Source organism: Anabrus simplex, chromosome 1 (assembly GCF_040414725.1).
Source record: "Anabrus simplex isolate iqAnaSimp1 chromosome 1, ASM4041472v1, whole genome shotgun sequence".
Lineage (NCBI taxonomy): Eukaryota > Metazoa > Arthropoda > Insecta > Orthoptera > Tettigoniidae > Anabrus > Anabrus simplex.
The window spans coordinates 965,372,152-965,397,359 of NC_090265.1; the positions used below are offsets into that span (position 1 = coordinate 965,372,152).

General features: G+C 37.9%; 1 protein-coding gene across 3 annotated transcripts in view; it reads right to left on the reverse strand.

Moving 5' to 3' along the window:
• LOC136857825 (ubiquitin-associated protein 1) overlaps nt 1-25,208 on the reverse strand; it is a 59,400-nt gene that overhangs the window by 14,769 nt on the left and 19,423 nt on the right. For 2 of the 3 annotated variants that reach the window (XM_067136785.2, XM_068225316.1), the window contains 3 exons: nt 22,683-22,801; nt 21,379-22,569; nt 9,714-9,929 (listed from right to left, as the gene is read on the reverse strand). In XM_067136785.2, the coding sequence (XP_066992886.1) occupies nt 9,714-9,929; nt 21,379-22,569; nt 22,683-22,790 (1,515 nt within the window). In that variant the 5' untranslated portion in view covers nt 22,791-22,801. The remainder of the gene's footprint in view (nt 1-9,713; nt 9,930-21,378; nt 22,570-22,682; nt 22,802-25,208) is intronic. The other variant, XM_068225317.1, reaches the window with a different exon arrangement.

Here is a 25,208-nt window from a genome sequence, read left to right on the forward strand (position 1 = left end):
AAGGTACAATTTATGGGAGAAATGTTTACAATTAAAAGTGCTTATCCAAAAGTATTCAAATAAGGCACTATAATATAGTAGTAAAACCAGAATGTCTATATGCAAGCGAATGCCTAGTACTGAATTATAGATAAGCTTGAATTATTAAGAAGAATCGCTAGAAAAGTCCTTGGTCCAAAGCAAAGTACAGAATTGTGGAATTAAAGGAGAGCTGACCTAAAAATGTATATTTGTTAGATTCGTGTTGTTTGAATACAATACCAGTATCCACATATTTCTAAGTGAGGCAGTTTTCAAGAAAGAGCCAAGATAATATTTCTACTCTGGCTTGGTGATGTCATGTCGCCCAAGATGTCTTGCCACGCAGCTGTGTCACAGTAACAGCTACTGCCAATTTGAGACTGTGCGTGGCATTGGCAAGAGTTCCTTGTGCTTTGCTGTTTAATAATTTCTTCACTGTCATCTTCTCAACATCAGTTCTTCTTTGTATTATTGTACAATGCACAGTAGTTTTAAATGTGATCAATATGACAGTGTGTTGTGTTTTTGAACCTTATAATAAATCTGGTCTTCACCTTCATGTAGGATACCACTGTATGTATGTCTACCCTTTAGCCCTGTTTCTTTTACGGGGTCGGGGATGAGGCGAGATGAATTCATATGGTACGTTTTTACGGTTGGATGCCCTTCCTGACGTCAACTTCAGTTGAGGAGCTAATAAAGATGAAATGAATGATGGCGAATGAAATTGGGTAAGGAGGTGGAAGGAATCAGCTGTGGCCTATGAATAGCAACTGTCCCGGCATTTGCCTGGAAGAGAAAATAAGAAACCATAGAAAACCATTCTCAGGGCAGTTAATGGTGAGGTTTGAACCCATGAGTCTCCCGAACGCAGAGTTTTGGTTCCTTAGCCACAGTGTATTAACATGTGCAGCCTCTCCACTCGATTTATGTAGGATGCTACTATTTTGCCAAAAAAGGAAAATAACTGCCAAAACTGCATAAAATATGGGTTAATTGTACGAAAAGAAAGCAATTTGTTCCGACTAAAAATGTTGTTACTTGTGGTCGGCATTTCACTGGAAATGATATTGATGAATCTGATATTTTGAAAGCTTGATTACATCATCATCATCATCATTTCCCATTATCGACCTGTAGTCAGGTAGGGGCAAATATGGTGCCTCTCTACTTTCTTCGGTCTCTCCACCACTCCTCCTCCAACACTGTCTCCCAGTCCAGGTTTAATTCTCTAATACTGCGTTGGATTGTGTCCTTCCATCTCAGTCGTGGTCGTCTGCGGCCTCTTCTTCCTCGCATTTGCATTTCAAACACCTTTTTTGGCATTCTTTCATCACTCATTTGCTTTATGTGCCCAAACCATCTTAATCGGCTCTGCAAATAACCTCTGTCTTTGTAGGTGAGGTTAACTTCCAAAAGTAACCCCTGACCCCTACAGAGCGTGTCCCCAGGTGGGGCAGATAGGGGGCCCCTACAGTATGTAGGGCTGGTTGAAATACCCAATACAACCCGCGGACCAACAGGTAGCCCAATTCCTGGGGGCTTTAAAATACTGTGACACCCTCTCCCTAGGGGTCATAAATATGGAGGGTCCCTGCCCTGGGTTATGGGTGGGGTGAAGTCCTCAACGGCATCTACGGCGCAGAAGATGAACTTCGGTATGGTGGAGATGGTGGAAGAGGCAAACCCGTAGCGCGTGTGTTGGCTATGGGCTCACCAGCTTCAGGCATTCTTGCTGAAATTTACCTTGACTTCTTAGAAAACACAAAAATTAATAATAATAATAATAATAATTTCTCTAACATCCTCTTTTGGGCCAGTTATGCCGATGACACATTAGTAATTTTAAATGAAGAATCAACCAACACAGCCTCTACACTTCTTCACTTCAACAACATAGACTAACATTAAATTCACCCTCGAATCAGAACACAACCAAACTCTTAATTTTCTAGACTTAACTATCACTAGACATCCTTCTTCTTTATCTTACAAAATATTCAAAAAACCAACCCAAATAGCAACCACAATACGACAAGATTCTTCGCACCCTCAAGCACATAAACACGCTACTTATAACAGCTTAATTTTTCGTGCCTTTAACACCCCTATGTCTAAAAAAGATTTAAATAATGAATTGAACACCATCCGTAACATCGCTAAATTCAATGGCTCTAACAACTCCTTCATAAACCGTATCATCAACAAATTCAAACACCATCCTAAAACCACATTATCTAAAGACATAACAAAACCAACTGCATTTTCCACTTTCACTCAAGATGCTTATAAAATGTTTTTAAAAAACACAACATGAAAATTTCTTTTAGAACTAACAATATAAATTTTGATATTTTACACAACTCTAAATCACTAAATAAATCTAATGCTTTTTCTAAATCTGGAGTATACAGATTCAAATGTAACACCTGCAGCTCCTCCTACATCGGACAAACTGGCCGCAACTTCAATATCAGATACTCCGAACATATCAACGTCATTAAATACAATAGATTCTCTGCCATAGGACAACACATACAAGACTCCCAGCATAGTTTCACCAATACTGAAAAAGACATGAAAATACTTAAAATCATTAACAAAGGCCCCCTCTTAAACACTACTGAAAATTGCTTTATTCACCTTGACCAATACTTCAACCCTAATTTCTATTTAAACGACATTTCTGAAAAACCCAACATCCTTTTCGACTTCCTAATTCTCCTCAAAAATTCTAAATTTCAAAACCCCAATTCTATTTTCCATGCCTTACAAAGTTCCTACCCACATTTTCTACCTCCAATAACCCACCCTGAACTACCCCTCCTTCATCTCCCTATCTTATCCTTCCTCAACACCGTTTAACTTCAATCTCTTTTATTCTTCTCTTATTCCCCTATTCCTCTTCCTCTATTAATTTATCCTATCTTTTCTTTTCACCTCAATAAAAAAAAAAACTACAATGCCACCTTCATTTCGGTTCTTCTCATTCAAATTTAACTCTTGCCTTGTGCCGACTTCGACTACTTCAATCAAGACCTGAATTTTTTACATTTTAAAAAATAGCGCACTGTGCATATTTGTTTTCATTTCATTTGTTTCTGGTATTGCGCTTTTTACTACATTTTTTCTCTTCACAATTGTTTTTTTCACGTCAACTGTTCCAAAAATTCTACAGGATCATAATTACTTATTCAATTATATTGAATTATATTATATGTATCTATATATATTTACATTCCCGTGACCGAAGCAAACACTGGATCATTAAGCTATTCTTCATTTTACGTTGGCGTTTGAAACCACACTGCCTGATATTGAATATATCGCGCTGATCACCGGGAGCTGGCAAGTTACTTCAATTGATCTACTCATCTTCAGCTTCAGTACGATTATGGATCTTCACGTGTTCGATTGTGTTATGACTTTGTGCCTGACAGTGTATACAAGCTAGCTCATTTAACCGTTCTTCGCTTTTCATAAATATTATAAGACTTTGCCTAACACTGCGTGTGCCATACTGCTGTTCAGAAAATTACGCACTGTTTCTTTTAAGTGACATACATTTTACTTCTTCTGAATTTTACAGTGTCTACCCCCGTCATTTTTAGATCGCCTCTTCTACTGATCCGGAGTGAACTTGATCTTTTATTTTCTTTTTCCTATGCATTGTTTTTCATGTTTTAATCGGCTGATGATGACCTGGACTAGGGTTGAAGCCGGTACTTCTACTTATTATTAAATAAGAACGTAATCACTGCATTTCTTATTCTTTTGTATTGAATAGGTTGAACCTCTTTATTTATTATTTCAATTTTAACTGTGATACTTTTCAATACGGAACAATGAAAATTTTCTTCTTGCTATGGGCTTTACGTCGCACCGACACAGATAGGTCTTATGGCGACGATGGGATAGGAAAGGCCTAGGAGTTGGAAGGAAGCGGCCGTGGCCTTAATTAAGGTACAGCCCCAGCATTTGCCTGGTGTGAAAATGGGAAACCACGGAAAACCATTTTCAGGGCTGCCGATAGTGGGATTCGAACCTACTATCTCCCGGATGCAAGCTCACAGTCTCTACGCGCACGGTCAACTCGCCCGGTAATGAAATTTTTAACTTTAAACATTTACACTATAACAATAAAAATAACCTATTATTAATTATACAAAACAACAGTGTTCTTCAGCTGCACAGTAAAATGGGAATGTTACCAGCCTACCTACCACAATCACACAACCTATCATACGTCACCAATCACACAAACCAACGAGCGGTATTCAACAGGTAATCTCTGGATGCTGTCTTAAATTTTGATACTGACTTAACCACTCAACGTGAAGTGCTGTACACTGCATGCAGGCTCCCAAATGCTATCTGTCGCGGAGTGCCGTACATTGCACGCCTGAAGGCAAAAGGGAATGTTTACAGCAAATTATGGGTCTCAGAATGCTGCAAATAACTGCTTATGTTCTGTGTGAAAAATTTTCAGTTGTTTTCTACTATCGAATTTGTAAAGATGATGGTTGTATAGGCAGATATTTATGCTCAACATCGTGTGGTCACACGGTATGTTATTTCCGTTCCAACTGAGGGTAAATGAATGTGTACCAGTTACTGTGGAAGAAATGTGTGTAGTTTTTGCATTGTGTATGTTAATGAACATACTACAGAAACCTGTATTGAGACATTATTTCTCATGAAAACCGAGTATTAGCTACTTCTATATGTGGTTCAGTCATATTTCGGGCCCATTTGGAAGCTCAGAAGATTCCTCCACTTCATTGACCTCAGAAAATTCCAGTAAATTATGCTTTTTGTGTGTTTATACATTAATAACATACTGACCATTTTGGTAAAATTCAGTGAACCGCTTGTCATTTACGCCGCATTAACTAAGAGCCTGCACTCATAGCATGCTTGGTGCTATACTCCTCCCGCAGCACAGGGTAGCCAGGTAGTGAAAGTCGTCCCACGCTGAGAGATTAAAGAGTTCCTGACAGCAGCTGGAAGCGAATTCCAAAGTCGTGACCTAGCCACAATGAAGGATCTATTATACACTTAAGAGAAGTTAACGCCACTGTTGACACACCAACTCCATAATCCGGAGCAACATTTTCCAATATTGCACCATTTCCCATCTGTCTCACAGCTTCGACTTTTTTCGATGCTTACAACACCACGTTTGTTTAGTTGACATCATTCAATAAGCATGCACTTGCCACTGTACTTTAAACACAGATGATTACTGCATACTGTACCTTGCTACTGTATTTCAAGAGAACCCAGTCTAGATGCCTGGGACAGCGTGATGCAAATGTAATGGACTAGTTTAACTTGGAAACAGTTCTCTAAACCCATGGGTAAATAGTGGAAATATCGAGTATGTGAACTCTTGTTGTGATTTTGTTGTGTTGGTTGACATGCTACGGTGGCATTCTTCTTCTTCTTTTTATTATTATTATTATTATTATTATTATTATTATTATTATTATTATTGCCAACAGGTCTGCAAGAAAGGAGTATGAAAGAGAAATCAGGGGAAAGAGACCAGTGGACAGACCTAGAGAAAATGGACAGACTTAGTGAAGAAGGATGTAGAGGAGAGAGGTCAGGATTGGGAGCGGATTGTGAACGAAGAATGGTTCATGGACAGAACAAAATGGAAGGGGCTCGTATATCACACCTGGGAAACTGGAGTTGGTCAATGATGATGATGATGATTATTATTCAATTCAGTGAAGATGACTGTCTTTGTGAATACGATAAGCGTTGGTAGGATAAGAATGAGAAAAGATACAGTACCGTTATGAGCAGGTAGTTCATGTTGCAGTGGGATAAGAAAAGCATTGGAACTACAGTATAGAACTGCAAGGCCAGTGGAACGACCTTGGGTGAAAGAAAAATATGAATGGAGAAGGGCCGCTGGACTTCCCTGGTTTCCTAACAGAAGCTGCAGTATAGTCTGAGCAGTAAACAAGATTAAACTCCCGCAACTGAAGCAACGTTAACCACAGTCTACATAATCATAAATAATAATAATAATAATAATAATAATAATAATAATAATAATAATAATAATAATAATAATAATAATAATAATAATAATAATAATAACAACAAAAACAACAACAACAAAAACAACAACAACAACTCCTGCTTGTTCAAGAAAAATGTATCATGGGACTAACTAGAGGGTAATAAACCGTTTTGTTTTATGCTACACGTGCAAGTCATAATATACAAATAGGGTTTGCCTAGTATCTCTCAGCACATATAGCAAGATAATTACTAATATAGACAGCTAAGAACAAGAGGGTAGAAACAAAATATTAAAATACAATTTTGCCAGAGTATTTCAGTTAAGCGGAGTTCTACTGTATGATTTTATGATGCAAATGTTTGAAACTGTGAAGCTGACAGTTACTTATAGTCACACCTCCTCTTTGCTCCATCTTCAGACATGTCACGACGTTGACAATTTCAGAACTCAGGGCCACCATTCTCTTAGAAACTATTTCCAGCATCACTGAGCACACACTTACAGGAAACTGAAATAGCTGGAATGAAAAGCAATTGTTTTGCTCATGTGAGATGTAGAAACTGGACTGAATGTATTTTTCACCATTGCAGAGGGTCTGCAAAGTCATCTAGTTCCACCAACGACTTATGGACTGCAATCTTCATCACAAATGATGCCGAACCCAAAACCGAAATGGCACGACCAGAATCCTATTCGCCTTCGTCGGTTTCAGAATTTAGTTTCCTCTTCTTGCTGCATGGTTTTACTGGAACTTGTACTCCTACCACATCTCTCTCCAAAACTCTTTACCATCCGGATTCCCGATCTTGCTTCTCAATTCATCTACAATATCTAGGATCGAGAGCAGTAGCTTCCTGCTATGTCTTCAAATTACACCCATAATTTACTCTAGCCATTAAATCTTCTATAACAGTCCTTTTAAATCTAGCTATGTATCCAGGATTGATACTGGAGCAATGTGACGATAATTTCAACTGTGGTTACTGAGAGCAATACAACGTTACCTGTGATGTATTTTCTACCACCAAAGGGGTCATATATTTCTAAACATGGCTTAAAACATACAATCATTTTTTCTATATTCTCCCATTCAAATGTTATTAGGTCTGACAGACTAACATCGATAGAACATCTATAACATCCCTTTAGCTTTCGTAAGTTTCTCGAACATGAAATACGTGCTATTCTGTTGAGTAATTATGTCCTAGACATGATAAACTTTTGGGCTTTTGTGAAGTCAGAAAACAAGGTAAAATTCTTTAAGTTTCACAGAGAACTTTGTTCTGCATCTTCAGAAGAAAATCTTGTCTGTTCATGAGCAAGACTTCCCTTGCTCTTCTTCATAGATTCACACAGCCATCTACTGGCAAATGCAGTTAAATGCAGTTAAATGAAACACCCACAGCATCATATTTTGTGAATAAATGACTATTTGAATCAAATAAAGGATTTTTTGAAATAATTAATATCCTGAGATGGATTCCTTTCTGTTTGTCGCTTATTAGAACCAACATAGAACAACAACTTACATTCTGGTGATAACATGATTTCAGAGTCCTCTATTGAACTAACATAGAAAGATCTGCAAAGACAACTTTCTGGCATCGTGTTTACTACAGGAATGGAAAATCTCCTTTCAGATTTAGCTAGCTTATTTTATCGTTGCCATGCCTAGAAAGACAGCTATATGGTATATTCCAGCTTTGAACTCTGACCAGAAAGGTTCTGTCATCTAAGCATTGCAAGAACTGTATCAATGAAATGATAAGTGATACATGTGGTGTGGGTCGGTATTTCCCTGACAACACTGTCACGAATTATAAAAAAGGAGAAAATTATTAAGTAAGTTAGGAGGTATAATTCCACAACGAGTCTACAAAATTATTATAAATTACTAATGGTTTTAATTCCCTTTAGGTTGATGTCATTAATATTTACTCAGTAGTGATTTTATATTTGGGAGATTTATTTTGTTTGTGAATGTAGGTTTTGATGATCGTCCTTTTCAGTACAATCACTGTTGTTGCTGTTATTGTAAAACTTTAAGCTGAATCCCACCCCATGTCGATATAATATATGAATAATCCTGTTAAAACATGCCATTCCACAAGATATTAGACATCTCAGGCCATTCACCTCATATACCAGTTACCTGCATCAAAACTTGCCTGACCCTGAGAAAGAGAGAAGGAGAAATGAGCACATACACTGCCGACTAGACCAAGGTAAATATAATGTGCCATGCCTACGCACCCCAGTATGGATACAGTATTCTCTTAGTTGCAGATCTAATTGTTGTTTTGCTTCGGTCTGAAGAGCTTTTGAAAGAATCTTGTAGGTAATAAGGTGGGAAACACCATGAAATTTGTTAACATTATTTTTGTTGCATATTTTTTATGAAGGGAGTGAATCTGGACAGAATTCCTATTAATAATAATAATAATAATAATAATAATAATAATAATAATAATAATAATAATAATAATAATAAAAAACAAGAAACCTGAAACTAATGGAAACAAGAAAGATGACAGGCCAACAGTGAAAGGATGAGAGAGTTTTGGTAAAATAAGAACACGAAGCTCAAAATTAAGAATATCAATGCTATTTTTCTACGCGTTCCTTAGAGGGCTAAATGCATGCAGATATAATAATAATAATAATAATAATAATAATAATAATAATAATAATAATAATAATAATAATAATAATAATAACAACAACAATAATAATAATAATAATACTGGAGGACAAGCACACTACGTATGTTAGCAGAGCAATTTCAATGGCGGCATACAATGAACTGTATACAGAAATTTGAAAAAGGTATCATTTTAGAGAATGAGCTACTGACCTCACCCGACCTTAGAACATAAATAGCCACGTCAAACAGTACTATTGCTCCATACCTAACGAATGACTCAGGGAGGTTTTCATGTCATTTCGAAGGTTTTCTTACATGCAATATTGTGTACAGTGAGTGCAAACTGAAAAGTAACGTAGTGTAATACGAGATTAATTGGACTTATTAATAAATTGTAATTATTGTTTTATAAATAATTTACTACCATCGCATTCCCTATTTTGTATGGAATAATCCAATCCTTATTCAAAGTTTTTCTTTCAAAAATCTCTAATTTCTATGAGAGTGTAAGTAAGACAGTGTAGTTCATATTGTCGCTAGGAAAGAAAACTCCGGCCGGCATAGGCTCGGACCTTACTAATGCTCTGTCCGCAAGGGACATGCGCACGCACGCACGTCCAATAAAGTTTAAGACAATAATGAAAATGAAAACCTACAACCTGTTTTCCAGTCATTGACCGGGTCAGGGATGAAATGAATGAAACATATATAGGCTGTTATTACAATGGGGCCGCCACTCCCAAGGTGATTTATTAATGAGTGATAAATGCTATGAAATGATAATGGAGAGTGTTGCTGGAATGAAAGATGACAGGGAAAACCGGAGTACCCGGAGAAAAACCTGTCCTGCCTCTGCTTTGTCCAGCACAAATCTCACATGGAGTGACCGGGATTTGAACCACGGTATCCAGCGGTGAGAGGCCGATGCGCTGCTGTCTGAGCCACGGAGGCTCCTTTAAGACAATAATAATGTTTAAAAAAATCCACTATGTTTAAGAATTCACCTACCTTTTTGCCATCTTCATGAAGAGCTACACATGCTCGAGCTACCCTCGGCAGGGCAAAACCCATTTCACTGATGTGTCGCGTTAACTGCTGACCCTCAGGACTGAGTTTATGGAATGGATTAGGTAATGAAGAAACTGGTAACTTTTTAACTGGTGACTTCTTCCCTTTTGATTGGGACTGTTCCGGGCTATCCAGGTCAGGCCAGGGTTTCCAGTTCTGTAAGAGCCAGTTTTCTAAGATATTTCAATGAAATTAGGCAACCAAGAATTCATTAAAAAACAAGTAAATGAAACAGTAGTGATATAAATATGAGACAGTAACACCTTTTTAAAATAAGAAAAACAAAGTAGATCTGCCATAAACTTTAAAAAGATCATGCATAATATTTCTCATTTTTACACAAGAAATTTTGAATTACAGGGACTGAATAGGAGCTAATGAAATTTGCTTTTAATCTACAAAACATGAACAGAAATTTTTATACCTTTATAATGTTACATAATGTTAATGAAGATGTCATCACAAAACATCTGGAACTAAGGTTTTAAAAGATGTGAAACTCATTGCAACTAAGTTTGGAAATTGATAATCTCACAAGATTTGTCTGCAAGTTTAGAAGAGATGGGATCAATTTGTTTTCATCTATAATAATTATAATACCAACATCATCATCTTTTTATATATGAAAATGAGTTTCTTTGTATGTCCTTTATAGACTCAAAAACTGCTGGACCGATTTCACTGAAAATTTCACAATTTGTTCTTATTAGTCCTGAGATGGTTCAGGAAGTGGCTGAACGAAATCCAATGGGTAGTTTGGCATAGGGAGTGAGAAGGGTTGAAAAAAAAGGAAATAGGGGCAGGTACGCAAACAGTACGACAAGTCTAATAAGTAGGTTACCTACCTAGTGGCGAATCAATAAGTCCATGGGATAGCTGAGATGAACTGTGACATATTGGATGTCGTTTAACTCAAAGCGCATTCACAATCGGGGTGTGGTTTAGAAGGGGGTGAAAAAGAATGTCTAAAATGACTGAGATTATGGGTGTACGTGTGCATGTTCCAGCATAGCTCTCAACCAAACATGATACACATATGACTTGCTGTTTGGGAAAGAAAACTGTGAGGTAAGACACCCCTACAGGTCGGGGTGGAAAGGGGGTGAAATATTAAATAATAGAAAGTGATCAATATTAAATGTATGGTAATAAGTATATTTTTTCTTTTGCTTTTAAATAAGCCGGCCCCATGGTGTAGGGGTAGCGTGCCTGCCTCTTACCCTGAGGACCTGGGTTCAATTCCTGGCCAGGACAGGCATTTTTACCTGGACCTGAGGGCTGGTTTGAGGTCCACTCAGCCTACATCATTAGAATTGAGAAGCTATCTGACGGTGAGATAGGGCCCCGGTCTAGAAAGCCAAGAATAACTGCAGAGAGAATTCGTCATGCTGACCACACAACACCTCGTAATCTGCAGGACTTAGGGCTGAGCAGCGGTCGCTCGGTAGGCCAAGCCCCTTCAAGGGCTGTAGTGCCATGGGGTTTGGTTTTGGCTTTTAAATAAACAGTTTAGAAAGATCTGAAGTGCTAGAATTAATTAATGCAGGCGAAGCTGCGGGCATCTGCTAGTTATATAACAATCTTCATTACAGAATGTCACACACTTTTGCATTCAGTCTGCAACTTTCTGCAAATGAACAAAAGCATCTCCATGATCCTGTATTTGCATCCTACTATCATCGTAGCATCTTCTATATCTCTTAACTTGAAGTCTTTAAAAAAAAAAAACAAGCCTCTTGCCATCCAAGGTAAGGTATATTATCGTTCTTGGTAAACCTTCTACCACCAATGATATCCTTACCTTATTGTGTGGTGGAGCTTGCATGTTAATGATCCAGAGAGTTAAGCCAACAGAAGCTTAGCTATTAACAACGCCTCCCATGTCAGACAGGCTAAAGGTGGTGATACAGACTAAATGGGGTATCCTGGTCCTCCATGTTGGGGGCTGTGTATAAGGTAACAACTCACACTGGAAAAAGCACTTGTTATAAAACCTAACGAGAGATGCTGGACAGATTTATCGAACAGACCCAGACAATGAAAAAGGACAAATGATTTAAGCACTGCAACTTTGAATGTGCTGAGTCTCAACAGAGTCAGAGCTATGAGGAACCTGCAGCTCGTGTTGGGAAAATACAGACTGAACATAGCTGCTCTGGACAAAGTAAGGTGGGCAGGGGTCAGGATGATGGATTTTAAAGAATGTTCTGCTCAATATTGGTAACAAACAGTACCTTTAGCACAGGATTCATGGTCGAGAAGAAAATGAAGCATGCAGTGATCAGTTCTAAACCTGTTAATGAAAGAATATCTACCACTGAGCGTCTGAGGAAATATTTTCAATATTCCTTTGTGTCCACACACCCACTGAAGAAAGTGAGGAAGAACAAAAAGACATTTAATAAACAACTGAGATATGATTTAAAATCATTCTAGGGGACATGAATGCTAAGATGGAGGAGAAGAGATAAATAAGCTCCCTATCGGCAAGTATAGCTACATGAAGAATTAAACGACAATGGACTCAAGCTGATAGATTTTGCAATAAGTAAGAATATGACTAAGTAGTACTTATTATCCTCACAAGTGGATTCATTGTGGGATGTCACTGGATGGGAACACAGTAAACCAGATTGATCATCTTTTAGTGCAAAGACATCATGGATTGAGGGTAATGGATGTTAGAAATTACAAGGATGCAGTGACTATCGAATAGTAGTGTTAAAGTTCACTACAATAAATGATCTAGAGAAAGAAGATGGAACTATCACATAGAAGGGCACAGATATGCAAAAAGAGATGAGGAATCATTTTGTACAGCTCTATACGGAAAGGATCTAAAAGAGAAAGGATAAGAAAAGCTAGAAATGTTAGAAAAGACCAAAGTGCGTGACACATTACTTTCTTGGTCAGAAGTGGAAAATGCAATGAAGAGTTTGAGCAAGGGCAAATCACAATGCATAGATGAGGTGAGTACAGACATGATCAAAGCTGCTGGAATTCATGGACTTCAATGGTTATACAAGAGTGCTGAACATCATCTGGAAAGAAGGGAAAATCCCAGAAGACTGGACAAAAGGAATCATTATTGCCCTCTTCAAGAAAGGAAGCAGGCAAAAATGTGGCATAACTACTGAGGAATCACACTTCTGTCACACGGACTTAAGTTAATGGAGCAAATTACTGAATGACGATTAAGGGCCATTACTGAACCACAACTTGAAGAGGAATCGTACAGGCTTAGAAGCAATGGAACAACAACAGACATTATCTTCACTGTTAATATAATGGAAAAATACTGGGAGAAGGGAATAAGGCGTATGACAGCTTGCCAAGAGACAAAATATGGGAATGTCGGGAAAGAATGAACGTGCTAGTATATCTTACCAACTAGGTAAAAATGTTGTACAACCACTGCCAGAGCTGTATCCAGATAGGAGAAGGTTATTCTGACTCGTTCACTACAAATAAAGGAGTGCAACAGGGCAGCACTTTGTCACCTCTCCTGTTCATTATGGTGATGGATTACGTAATGAAGAGAATGAAAAATGAATCTAATGAGGACTTCAATGCATTAATCTTTGCAGACAATGTGGTGATTTGAGGAGGGAGCAGGAGAAGAAGTTTAACAGAAATTAAACACTTAGAACCAGCAGTTTAAGCAGTCTGGCCTAAAAATCAGCCACACAAAAACAAAAGTGATGCCAGTCAGCATGCAAGCTCTACAGGTTAACATCCCACTGGATGGCGAGAAACTAGAAAACGTTTTCAATATTTTGATAGTATTGCAACTAGTGACGCAAAGTCCTCTGCTGAAATCACTAACAGAGTTCAAAAAGGAGCACAATTTTATCACCAAATTAGGTCTCTTATATGGGATAACCAAATACCTATAAGTACAAAGAGAACCCTTTATAAGGTATATTCAGTGCCAATATGCCCTTGAAACCTGTAAAATCAACAGCAGAGATAGTAGCAGACTTCAAGCTACAGAAATGAAGTTCCTGAGGTCAATGCTACAGGAAACAACAAGAGATGATCCGGAATGAAGAGATCCATGATAATACACAAGTAGACACTAAGTTAAAATGTAAGAACATCAAGATTCAAATGGTATGGCCATATAAAGAGGATGGATCAAATGAGAACAGCAAGAAAATTGCTAGAAAAGGACTTGGAAGGCAAAAGATCTACAGGCACACTAAGGAAATTATGGATCAGTCAAGTAAAGCAAGATCTGGAAGGAAGAGGAGTGGAATGGCACCAAGTTGAGAAGGAAGAAAGGTACCTGGATAGACAAAGATGGAGATCGCTCTTGTAATGCACCCAGGCAACTGGAGACTGTTAAAGGATGATGATGATGATGATGATTGTTGAAGTTTAGACAGAGGATAGCCAATGGTAAAAATAGGAGGGCAGAAGCACAAAAGATTTTCAGTCAGCAAAGTGAAAGATGAGAAGATAGCAAAAGCATACAAGGATAGACTGGCGAAGCATATACCAGCAACAGATTTGAAAGAAAGTAGAGAAATGACTGTAGCAAAAATGTATACATACTATTACAATCACAGCCGAGAAAGTGCTAGACAGGCAACAGCCAGTGGTTTGATGAAGAATGTGAGAAAGCTCTTGACATACAAAATGAGGCATGCATGAAAATGCTCCAGAGAATGACTAACATTGAGGGATGACTTGAAGTTAAAAGAAAAGCAAAAATAATTTGTAGAAGGAAAAAGAGACAGTTGGAGAGTAAAATATTGACAGACATGGAAAGAGATGTTTAACGTGAAAGAGGCGTGGAACTTTTACAACTGAGCAAAAGAGATGGGCAGTATATTTTCACACACTCCTGAATACTCGGGAAGGTAAAGAAGACCAACTGATCATTGCAGAGGATGATGATGACTGTACACTGAGCGATGAACCACATTTGCAGACAGAAGTGTCATCACTTGAGGAAGCGAATGAAGCAATGAAGAGATAGCAGAATAATAAAAGCTCCACGGGATAATTGAACATCCTCTGAATTACTGAAGCAGTGACAAAATGAGACAATGATTCACAACCTGATGATCAAAATTTGGGAACAAGAAGTAATAAATACCTCAAATGAGGAACGATGCAATAATATGTCCACTGCATAAAAAGGGAGGTAAGACCATCTGTGAACACTTCAGGGGAATATCACTACTCAGTGTGACATATAAGATGTTTACCATAATAATAAAAACAAACTCAAAACCATGAGTGGAAAAGTACACTGTTTCATTATGATACAGGTTCTACACCAATCAGATTTTCATTATGATACAACTGTTTGACCAATCAGGTAAGGATAGCATCGTACCTGTGCTCAACGCACTAGCTTCGCACTTGTTTCCAAAATCAAACATGTCGGACACATACATTAACATCAATGCACCTTCTACTTCCAATATTCCACAACCACACGGCACATTCCTGCAAATTCACTTCACCAAATGTACAATAAACAATTTGTATTTGAAATAAAGCTAGGTTATGATAACGTTCTATCAAAGCTTTGAAAACATGACACTGTCAAGGTCTCTGATCCACACATGGAAAATCAATAACCCAGCGTATGCACATGTGCTCTGTCCAGTAAACTCAACTGTCAAGCGACATCTCTACAGAAATTTATGAATATTTAAAAAAATGGAGTTACAATTATCGTCGAGCATAAACAGTCATATGCAACTCGCCTATAATGGTCATTAAGACACTCGTATGGAAATTATACTTGCTTCACTCATTTTATAAACATACTCGTGTCTTAATTAATGCCATTATTGGCTTGTTGCATAATATACTATTATCACACTTCTTTCCATACAATATCTACTGTGCGTCGACCATTCGGGCATATCTGACCTTAACATTTTCAAACGATCTTGCCCGAGATAGTGCAACATACAATTGGCCGTGACTGAATACTGGTTCAGGTATGTAGACACCCACTTTTTCAAGAGTGTGTTCCTGCAGTTTATTAATGGTCGTACAGAAGGCTAGTCGACTTGATAACTTTTCATGTGTGCGTATGTCGACTGTTTTCTCTTAGCAACATGCAAGTTACTATGAATGTTCTGCCATCTGGTGGTGGTTTTTTTAAGAGGAAGTACAACTAGGTAATCATCCCCTCTGAAAAAATTTAGTGGAAAAGAAATTTAAAATAAAACAAAATTATTTATTCAATGAAGGAATTTAGAAATAAAGTACAAAATAAAACAAAAAAGTATTGTGTTAAGCCGAAAAGTTCACTAACAAATCAAGAGAGAATGTGAGTTCCCCGAGTAACAGAACACTTGCAATTTACATACATCTGAATAATCCACTGTCACACACACAAAGCGGATGACGAGATCAGCAGTAGTCGCATCATCAGCTAATACGCATTTGAGTGTTTCCTGTAGGTCGAGGCTCTGTCTTAGGCCAGAGAGATCGGCGCACTCTGAGGATATGGGCCATGGTGAAGTCGGCCCTACAAGAACACACTGGGCGGGTCTTCCCTCTTTAGGAGATAAGTGTGTGTAGATCGTCCATGACCTATTCTCACCCCACACAAAACTATGGCCTCTCTCCGGGAAGGTCGGAAAGAGGACCGCCACACGGTGGTTGGCTTCTTAATTGCTTTCAGCTTGTTGGGAGTTCGGATAGCTAGCCACTCCGATTCACAGGGCGCCAAGACGGTTCGATGTAGCTGGTGCAAGAAGCTATTGTGCGATGAACATTTTTTTCCCTTAATTTCCATTATTATTCCCAGGAGATTGAATATCTTGAAGAGGATTAAACATGACTGCCATATTATTGGTGAGTATGTAATTGTTTAATCAGTACATATACATACAGTGTTTAAACATTTACCTTGAATTTTTTTATCCCTCATGCGATTACAATACAACCACAGGTTAGTACTGTAGTAAATTGTGTCTTTCAAACATGCATAAATTAATTCAAAGTTTTTTGATTACTGCGTTATGGTTTAAAAGAAATGAATACGTAGATAAACAGGTGTACAACTTTCACATGGTTCATTGCACTCACAGTGCTGCCCTCGCCGGTCCACTTCACCTTACATCGCGCCATCACTTCAAAATAACTTCACTCCGATTGGCCACTGATGACCCCCACCCACACATCTTTACTGTCCTGTAACTCATATATACATGCTCGATAGGATATAATATTCCAGGGTTTTAAATATTTCAGTGGCCTCTTTCGGATGGTATATAACTGGTTTCAAGTTTTCTTAACATTGATTGATGGTCCCTTGTTAGCCGTCCTGCACTTTATATCCACTTCATTCTTTAATCGCCTGTATTCTTTTCTGCCCTCTTCATTTTTGGCATTCTTGTACCCATTTTAGTCGTTCATCAATAAGGTCTAGTTTCTTCCGAGTTATCCACTGACTCTTAGTGATTTTTTCTTTCTTCCTAACATTTCTTCAACAGCCCTACTGACCTCCTCCTTCACAACTGTCCATTCTTCCTCTATTGTGTTTCCTTAAGTCTGTTCATTTAGTCCTTGTGCAACATATTCCTTGAAACAATCCAATACACACTTTTCTTCCGACTTACCTAGATCCCATCTTCTTGCATTCTTTCCTTTCCTCAATTTCTTCAACTTCAGATGGCATTTCATGACCATCAAGTTGTGGTCAGAGTCCATGTCTGCTCCTGGGAACGTCTTGCAATCCAGCACCTGGTTTCTGAATCTCTGCCTACTCGTAATGAAGTCTACTGGATTCCTTTTTCTGTCTCCAGGTGCCGTTCATGTAAACAGCTGTTGTAAGTTGTGTATGAACCAAGTATTAGCAAGGACTAAATTTTGATCAGCGCAGAATTCAACCAGCTGACTTCCTCTTTCATTCCTTTGTCCCAGTCTGAATTCTCCTGCTTTATTACCTTCTCTTCCTTGGCCTACCACTGCATTCCAGTCTCCCATCACAGATTCTAGTCACCTTTTACATATTGTATTAAATCTTCTACCTCATATATTCTTTCAATTTCTTTCTCATCTGCTGAACTAGTAGGCATATAGACCTGCACTAATATTATATTGACAGCAATAATTCAATCACTACACTGGTCATAGTAGCTTACCCACTGCCCTATTATCTCATTCATTATTAAACTAATTTCTGCATTTCCCATATTTGATTTTGTGTTGATAATTCTGTAGTCGCCTGACCAAAATTCCTGTTCTTCCTACCAATGTACATTTCTTCACTTATTCCAACTACATCTAACGTTAGTCTAACCATTACCCTTTTCAGATTCTCTAACCTACCACAATAATTAAAACTTCCAACATTCCACGCGACTCGCAGAATGTCGGTATTCATCTTCCTGATGATGGCCCTCTCCTGTGTAATCCTCACCCGGAGATCTGAATGGGGGATTATTTTAACCAGGAGAAAGCCTTCATCAGTACATCATTCATTCATTTATACAGAGAGAGCTGCATCTCCTCTGGAGTGAGATAGGCTGTAGTTTTGCATTGCTTTAAACCATGTAGCAATATCAACACAGCTACAGTAAGCCATGTTAAATATTATTACAAGGCCATAATCAATCAATTATCCAGACTGCCTCCCTCGCAACTTCCAAAAGGCTGGTACCATCCTTTCGAAGAACAATTCGTTAGTCTGGTGTCTTGACAGGTACCCATTTGATATGGTTGCACCTATGGCTCGGCTATCTGCTTCGCTGGGACATGCAAGACTCCCCACCACGACAAGGTCACATGGTTCTCACGGGAGGTCATACTGTATATACTGAAGTTATATGAGAAAATATTTTATTTACAATAAATGACAGCGCTAGTTCAAAAGTTATTCGATACCAGATAATGCTGAATGGAAAGAAATCTCTCTGACCATGAGATGATTCACAGAGATTGAAATAGGTCAGCTTTTTCTTTTATTGCACAAATATTTCTGGTGTTAATTTCTTCAGTATATACTGCATAATTCAGTGAGACAGGCAACTTGAAAACATGGTGACCAGATGGATTATCTTCAATTGCATTTTGCTCCTATATGGGTTTTGTTATTATGTATTATTCTCCATCTGCCCAAACTTTCTTTTACACTCTCTCCCTGTAGTGGTGGAACATTTGTAGCCACACTGAGGCGTGCAAATAAAGTGAAATTTCAGATAAAAGTGATCAACGAAGTGTTGGGGATAACAATAAGAAAGGAATATCTCAAACTGCTGGAGGTGGCAAATTCTTTGAGAAGTATTAAAAGTGATTGCCCAATGTTACCAACTACTTATAGGTCCATACCATTTTGAGTAATGCCATTCAAATTATGCTGGAGCATTTGACAAAATTTCCCAGTATTCCCACTGATTTATCACATTATTTTGTGTCTTCATTAATATATGTAGTTGGTCAAAAGAATTCTGATCACCTTAGTGTATCAAACTCAATTTTAATTACAGTTGCAACCACAGATTTCTGTTAAGGACAGTTTTACTTTTCTTTCTTCTCAAATCAATTTTTAGCTTAAATACAATGTGCCTTGTTATGATTGTGTTTAATAAATCATGATTGTCAGGTACCAGAATTGCAGAAAGTTAGTTCACTTCAGATGCCAAAAGCACTGAGGTTGCAAGATTTTGTTCCACATGAGCTCTTTTCCTTACTTCCTCTTCATGGACCACCTCAGAACATAGTTTTTCCAAATTATCATGTTTTGGAATATTCTTTCATTCACTGAGAATATATTTAAGTGTGTCTTATCTCTTCATTTCGTATTTTATCCTTTAGGGAGTATCCTTTCACTGATCTTAGGAATCTCATTTCAGATGATTGTATTTTATTTCTATAGCTTGTTTTATCCACCCATGTCTCACTTCCATACAACAAAGTTGGTACAGCCATAGTCTTATAGAATTTAAGCTGAGTATCTTCTCTTACTTTTCCTTTCAGTGTTCGGCAAATTGTCCCAGACATATGTTGAAATCGATGAAGCTTCTTCACCTCCTCATCATCATTAAAAGATATTTCACAACCAAGGTACTTCTACTGGTTGATTGTCAATTACTATCTTCGCTCTGATAGGACACTTCCCTTGCCATGTCATAACTTTGGTTTTCGTTCTGGTTAGCCGAAGATTATAACTTTTACAAATGGTGTTTAACTGATGTATTGATTTCTGGAATTTATCTTCATCATCCTACAGGATAAAGAGCATAGTTAGGTTTATTCCGAAGTGCACAATTCGTTTCGAATTTTTAATTACTTCATCTATATATATTAAACAGTGTTGGAGAGAGGCTGTATCCCTGACGTACACCTTGATTAATTAATATTTCTTCCATTAGTTTGTATCCTAGACCTAACACAATTCTCGTCCTTTTGTACAGACTTTGGATAACTTGAATAAGATGTTTAGGGTATCAATTTTTTACCATTATATTCCATAACTGTTCTATATCTACCCTATCAAAAGCTTTTTCATAGTCGAGAAAAGTGACATAAGTATTCAAGTTAAATTCTCTTCTCCAGTATCTGTTTGAGGCTAAATATATTATCTGTACAGGATCTGCCTTTTCTAAATCCACATTGTTCTTCCAATAAGAGATTGTGTGTAATGATTTTAAGTCTAATGTTTATTATTTTAGCATATATTTTATAGCCGACATTTGATAAACTTATTCCTCGATAGTTACTGCAAAAACTTCGATTTCCTTTCTTAAAAAGTGATATTATTTTAGCTTTCCCCCATTCTTCAGGTATATTTCTTCTTTTCCAACAAAGATTAATTAAATGTAACAATCTAAATTTAAGAATGATCCCACCATATTTGAATTCTTTTTCATGCCTGTAAATCTAATGAGATGAGGCTGATATATTTCAGCATCTTCAGATACCACCAGACTGAGCTGGGATTGAAATCGCCAGCCTGAGCTCAGATGATCAGTGCTCTATTTATTCTCCAGAGAATATAAATCAAAGAATGTAAGCTAGGAATAAGGATAAGAACAAACATACAGGAATAATAATCTTATAGCAGTGTGGCTACAAATTTTGACATTCCAATTGTGCTGCTATCCAGCAACGAAAGCAAATTTCTGCTGGACAATTTCTATGGCTCAGTTACTTTAATTCTGTCAGGCGACACAGTGCGTCATCAGCCAGCCAACAACGGCATGGAGTGCAAAGTTTCTGACTGTCCTTCAAAGGTAGATTACCTCAACTGGGATCAAACCCACGAACTTGGTATCATGAGTTTACACCCTACTGCTGATCCACTGAAGCAGCTCACGTACAGGACAGACACAATGATATTAAAGTTCATTCATAGCTTCTTGTTTGTGATACATATGTACACACTAGTTTGTTTACTTTTTCAATTTTATTTCTCAGCTACCAGGTTGCAGCCATCTAGGTGGCCTGCATATCAATTTCTACAACCCATTTTTCTGATATCAAGAAGTAAACCCCCTCTAGGGGCACCATGACCTTGATGTTGGTGTGGGGGCTTGTGTGCTCGTTGATCCCAAGAGTTGTGCTAGCTAACGACATTTAAACCCAATAACATTATTATTACTAATAATATAACAATGATACAACTTACCTCAAGACCAGTTGATCCGAAGCTGTTCGGACGGGGAGGTGGCGTATGACTGGCTCTAGCAGCAACAGCATTGGTGTCTGCAATTTTTTTCTCAGTCAGTTCTTTCTCTAGTTCTTCCACAATATCTGGAACGCTTCTGGACAACGATCGGCTCGGTACATCTTGGTCCTGATTGGAGGAGGAGTGCTGATTATAAGTGGACGGAAAGGACAAGCCAGTGGAGAGAGGTAGAGTTGCATAGTTAGGCCTCTCTACTGACTGATCACCAATAATTTCTGATTTAATATTTCCAGCTGTAGTTGAGTGACACACATTATCAACATTCCATGACTGGTCTCTGTAATAATAGGAATTCCTTAAGTCTTGAATATTGGTTGAATATTCAGTGAGATTAATGTAATTCTCATTTCTTGACCTCTGATCCTTAGCTCTAGGTTCTGTACCATAAGAGCTATAGCCATTAATATGACATGGCGTCACTGATTCTTTACTAGGTTTATACCCAATGGTATTAAAGTATGTAACTGTCTGGTTTACATTATAAGGTGTAGTTGAAGAGTAATTATTACTTAATGTTAAATTTGAATTAGAAGGTTCATTTTTATTACTGTCAGGAGGCTGGAGGACATGTGCCAATTCTTCCATATCATTTATTGTCTTTAGTTCCATATTATCAAAAGGACTAGAAGTATCAGCCTCAAAATCTGAAAAGTTAAACTGAGAAAAGGTTTCTGTTGCATTTATTTCATTCACTGCATGACTAATAGGTACAGGCGTAAGGATAGAATTAGGAAGACAATGTTGATTTTGTTCAGCAATCATTGAGGGATGTGAATACACAACATTATTAGAGGAATGAGCCATGGAAGGATTTGAATATGTGACAGTGGGGGAGATCACACTTAATGATGAACTACAATAGGCTACACTGGTTGAAGGATACACAACATTCTGCGACAGGGTGGAACTCACGGTAGGGCTGGAATAGGTTTTACTGGAGGATCCAACAGTGCTTGCAGCCTCTGTTGATGAAGGTCCCAAAGCAAAATTCTGCAGCTGCTTGGAGAATCTTTCTTCCCATGCAGCATCCTGGGCTTTAATTCTCTCCTTACGAGCTGCCACTTCTGCCTGTCGCAACTTTCTCCATTCACCCATCTTGCTTAGTACACTATGTTCAAGTTTGAAATCATACTGGATGGTGACAGAGAAAAGAACAATGACAAAAATAGGTTTAAAAGTCTGTAAAATATATTTAGTAATTTTTTTTTAAATCTACATTTTATGGCCTGCACCAGGATGCTTACCTCTTCTGCCCCAGATTCAACAGGAAATCGATGTTGAAATCCAACAGACAATGCTATTTTTCTGGGAGGTTTAAAATTTTCAGCAATTTTCACAGAGACTCCATCCATATAAGAGAAAGCTGCAAGAAGGTCATAGACACACATCATATCATCATGAATGTTAATGATAGAAGTCATGAAACTAATTGAATATTCCCTTTCCTTGTTAATAGACTGATTATTTGTATATAAACTATGGGCAACTACTATAAATGAGAATAATGGTTAAAAGCCTGAAACTGTTCTTCCCTCCAATTTGCATGTCCTTTCCTGTATAATATCTTGTCAATTTCATTTAGCTATCACACCGTCTCAAAGGGAAAAAAATACAAAAAGAAGTACCGTAAATCTCTGTCGGTCCTGTGAAAGCAGAAGAATTTACCAGGTTTTAATGCTAAGTCATGCATTGCCGTCACCAAAACTCCAACAAAGGCATAATCCAGAATGACATCTCCATCACGTGCACATTTGTGGAACTTTGCGACAGGGTTAATGATACAGGTGTTCTACCTGCAGACAAGTCTTCACACGGTATTGGTTCTCTGTATTTATCTGTCCTCAGCTGATCTCTTCATTAGCACATATTTTTCTTCCACTTTTTAACGATAATATTTATTGCCTGACAAACAATATTCTTTCCCCAATCAAAGATTGCCATAAATCATAGCCTACGTTTTGAAAAAAAAAAAAAAAAAACCACCTTTGTACTTTAAGGTACGTTGAAATGATTGCACAATATTGCAATTTAGCCTTTTAGAGCAATTTGTAGAACAAAGGCTTTGTCCACGTGGAAGTCCTTAAAGAACTTTTGCGAAGAAGTCTGGGATTATACCTCTTGCACTGATCATTAAACTGATGAGATTGTTCCATTGCAGATAGAGCTTTTTTCAGTATGCACATCAGATAGTTTAAGGGATAACTCTGTTCTTACAGATTGGTCTATAATAGTACCTATTCTCAACTCAGGGTTGATGGCTATCATGTTGATGCGCCTTGTGCTGCTTGTTTCTAAGATTCCATGGACTTCTTCATGAAGAAGAAAACCTTTCTCTCCTAAAGCATCAGCAATGAAAGATCTTATTTTCTGGTGCCTTGAATTGTGCAGCGATTCACCATACGAACAAGAACCAAAAACATTTGCTAGTGATTCATACTCACTGTGACATCGAAGACAGTGATTATCGTTTCGGGACCTGCCAGATACGGCACTGATGTTAGATGCCCCCTTGATGGCTTCTTTCATTCTCCATTGGTCAGATCTTCTCAGGCCTTCTCACCCAACTCTTAGCAGGTGTACACTCCTTGTAAAGGATGACATTTCCCTTTGTGTGGAAGGGAAAACCAGGATTGAAATTCTCCTTCTCGCACCTCTTTTGTAGCTTTACGAACACTGACTTGCCTGGTATCCGTAGCAAACATTTCCATATCTACCTCTAAACCAAGTTGATGCATGCAGGTTAAAGCTTCATGAACTAAACCAAGTCACGAGTGTGGTTGATGTATTTATTAAGTGTTGAAACAATTTTTGACAGGAGTTGACATCCTGAAGAAATGCTTCCTATCTCACCTTAAATAAACTGATATCCTTGCAGATTTTGGTATACTATAGCACAGCATCGGGAGTACGACCAGGGAGTTGTAAAATTTCCTTCAGGGTACTTTTGATCAGGATATTGATATCTTGAAAAAAATTAACTGGTATTAATTTAGAGGGTGTAGTAAAGAATGGGTAGCCTATATCAGAGTTGGACAGATGAAAAAATAATTAAGTACCGATAGTTTCCAGTGTGATCGGAGCACGGGAGATGTTAGGAAGTATAACTTTGTTTTGATATTGCTAATCGTTCATTTTGAATCAAAGATCAACTCATCATGAAATGATACTCCAAGGCATCTTCCAGTCTCAGAGCGCATAGTGAGAATTTTTTGACCATCTCTAAGTAATGGGGCGTTAATGGTAGAATGCTGTTCACAATGTTAATACACTTGGATCTACTGATGTTAACATTAAGATTTATTTCATGGAATCTTAGAATGGCCTTATCCACGAGCAATGTTGCAGCATTAAAATCTCTTCCGAAAATCAATCTTTTTTTTTTTTGCTAGGGGCTTTACGTCGCACCGACACAGATAGGTCTTATGGCGACGATGGGATAGGAAAGGCCTAGGAGTTGGAAGGAAGCGGCCGTGGCCATAATTAAGGTACAGCCCCAGCATTTGCCTGGTGTGAAAATGGGAAACCATGGAAAAACATCTTCAGGGCTGCCGATAGTGGGAATCAATGTATCATCAGCAAACACTAGTACAGTAACATCATGGAAGCCAACTACTAATGTGTACTCAAACTCTTCAGTAAGTACATCCTCATTTAATTCTTCCAGGCAGGCCCAAGAAGTAGGTGAATAGCTTTTGATAGACAGCAAAATTCACAACGTTTGTACTGAAATCTTGCACTACTCAACATTCTAAAAATCAAATTTCCACGTA